Raw genomic sequence first — 2,634 nt, forward strand, 5'->3', positions numbered from 1 at the left:
AGTGAGTGAGAGAGAGAGAGAGAGAGAGAGTGAGTGAGAGAGAGACAGACATTCTAGAGCCACCCAAAAGTGCTCTTGCCTTTTTCATTCTTCTTTCACAAAGTGGAAAACAGTCACTGTTATTTGTGCAAAAATATCCAGTCTAGGGGTGCTGCAGAATTACACTCTCATAGTACTTCTGCATCAGCGTGCGAGAACGCAACCAAACACTGTGAACATCCTTCAGTGGTGGTATTTCAATAAAAAACAGGGTGTCTACAGATATGAACAAGTTAAATTCAAGACTTTTTAAGACCAAACCTGTGATGGAAATACACAGTATATTACACACGAATATGTAATATTTAATGTGTTTAGCATAAAAAGAAAACAAAATATCATCACTGTCAAAAATGCTATTTATTATTATGATATACAGTGAAGTTTTCACATCAGCAGACAATATCCCACAGAAGCACCGCGTCACCGAGAGTGTAAACGATTAATATTTTCATCAGTGTTCTGTCAGCTTTACATACTTAAATCTGCACGTTTTTAATATTTACCTTTATAAAGGCCAATATTTTTTAACCTTATTAAATGTATGCATCATCTTTCAAATCAAATTATTACAATTGATCAAGAAATTCAATATACACCACAGGGCTGTTACCAAATTAAATAGCGTACACTGCAAAATTACAGCTGCAATAAATAATGTTATGAGATTAATGTTTTAAATAAAATCTTGAATATACAAATAAGAAATGTTGGGGGAAAGTTCATACTTTTAAACATGAGAGTAATCCGGCAGTAGGTCAAACGATTCCTTCATTCAGAAACCAGCTCGAGAATCTGCAATACTTGCTCTGATCTTCGTTTGGAACTATTTTCGTTGGTGAAATAGAACAAAACGGTCAATATTGTGTCCTCAGTATGTTTGTTCTGTGTGCCGTTACGATTTGATTTGAAGTCTCACACAGAGCCACAGTGATGCCAGAAATACGCTATCCATCATCAATCGCTGTTTAAGCTGAATGAAATAAAATCGTTTCGATGCGTCACTACTTATTTTGTCCCTTAAGTTTTAATCGGGCTATTTGTCCCGTCAGGCAAGTAAAATTCTCAAGCCATTTTTCATTAGCCCTGCATTAAGCCGTTTAAAGCAGCTGGTCAGACTGCATTCTGCTGCCGCAATCCTCTCTGGTGACGTGGTGACTACTGCTAATATTCTGAATAAACTCCATCTTATAACTGACACCTAATTAAGCGAGACTAGCGCAGGAAGAGCAGCGTGACAGGTGGAGGTGAGCGAGAGGACAGCGGTTATCAGTGTGTCGCTCTGAACACCTCCTCAGGCTGACAGAGAGAGAGAGAGAGAGAGAGAGAGTACCTCTGCTGCTGTTCTCCATCGTGTACAGATAATCCATGTAGAACGCACCGTAGCGCTGCAGCCCCGTGTTCTCCGTGTACGTCTCCTGCGAACACAAGCAGAGCAGAACCGTGTTCAGTGACAGGATCACACACCGCACCTCCGGACCTTCACTAACCACAGACGATCAGCAACAGAACAAAACCCTGAGGATGCTTCTACACACAAATACACCGCACAGTCTATCAGCATCTGCATTACTGCAACTGTGTTTATGATTAGATCTACATTATGAGGCCAAGTCAAGTCACCTTTATTTATACAGCGCTTTATACAATACTGATTGTGTCAGCTTTACAGAGTCTAACAGGAAAATAGTGTCGTCAATAACGCAAGACGACGATAAAAGAGTCATTTTCCAGCTTAAGTCAGTTCATTCCAAGTTCAGCTCTCTTCTAGTGTCTGTGCAATCAGTCAAGCGTCCCCAGCTAAACATGACAAAGAAACCAAAACTCCATCAGTGACAGAATGGAGAAAACACTTTGGGAGAAACCAGGCTCAGTCGGGGGCCAGAAAACAGAAACACCACAAGCTGCTTTGATAGAAAATGTTTACATTGACTTTCATAATTCAATCATCTGGCAGAAGCTTTTATCCAAAGTGACGTACAGTACTGCAGTACTACTGGCGCTACAGGAATGATAAAAGAGCATTCATAGAGTGTTCCTGCAGCTCAAACAGCACAGCATCACGCTAGCAACAGCAAGCTCATGGGTTCGATTCCTAAAGGGATGAATGAACTGATGATGTACACCTCGAATCCTGTTCAAGTCGCTGAATAAAGCTCAAAACTGAAAAACGTTTTTAAAAAAGGCGTGACATGGCTGTGAGTTTCAATCTAGCCTATTATGCTAGTCTACATAAAGCGCTGAGCTTCAAAACTGACAACTAATATGATTCAATAAACTCAACCTATCAAGAGAACATTCAGTCTTCATTAGCTCTGGATATCAGACATTGGATTTAGACTCTTATATATATATATTCTGACAGGAGATCTAACAAAACAACTGGTTCAGACAACTCACTCACTCACTCACTCACTCACACACTCTCTCACTCACACTCACACTCACTCTCTCACTCACACTCACACTCACACACTCACTCTCTCACTCACACTCACACACTCTCTCACTCACACTCACACTCACTCACACACTCACTCACTCTCTCACTCACACTCACACACTCTCTCACTCACACTCACACACTCTCTCACT

At 40.7% G+C, this 2,634-nt stretch overlaps 1 protein-coding gene across 1 annotated transcript in view; it reads right to left on the reverse strand.

Annotated features, from left to right (window-relative positions):
- The window catches only part of LOC107594638 (vacuolar protein sorting-associated protein 13B), a 53,702-nt gene that overhangs the window by 33,298 nt on the left and 17,770 nt on the right, over positions 1–2,634 (reverse strand). The window contains exon 11 of the mRNA XM_016284757.1: positions 1,373–1,457. Coding sequence (XP_016140243.1) covers positions 1,373–1,457 — 85 coding nt within the window. The remainder of the gene's footprint in view (positions 1–1,372; positions 1,458–2,634) is intronic.

Source organism: Sinocyclocheilus grahami, unplaced genomic scaffold (genome assembly GCF_001515645.1).
Source record: "Sinocyclocheilus grahami isolate Dianchi unplaced genomic scaffold, SAMN03320097.WGS_v1.1 scaffold187.1, whole genome shotgun sequence".
Classification (NCBI taxonomy): Eukaryota; Metazoa; Chordata; class Actinopteri; order Cypriniformes; family Cyprinidae; genus Sinocyclocheilus; species Sinocyclocheilus grahami.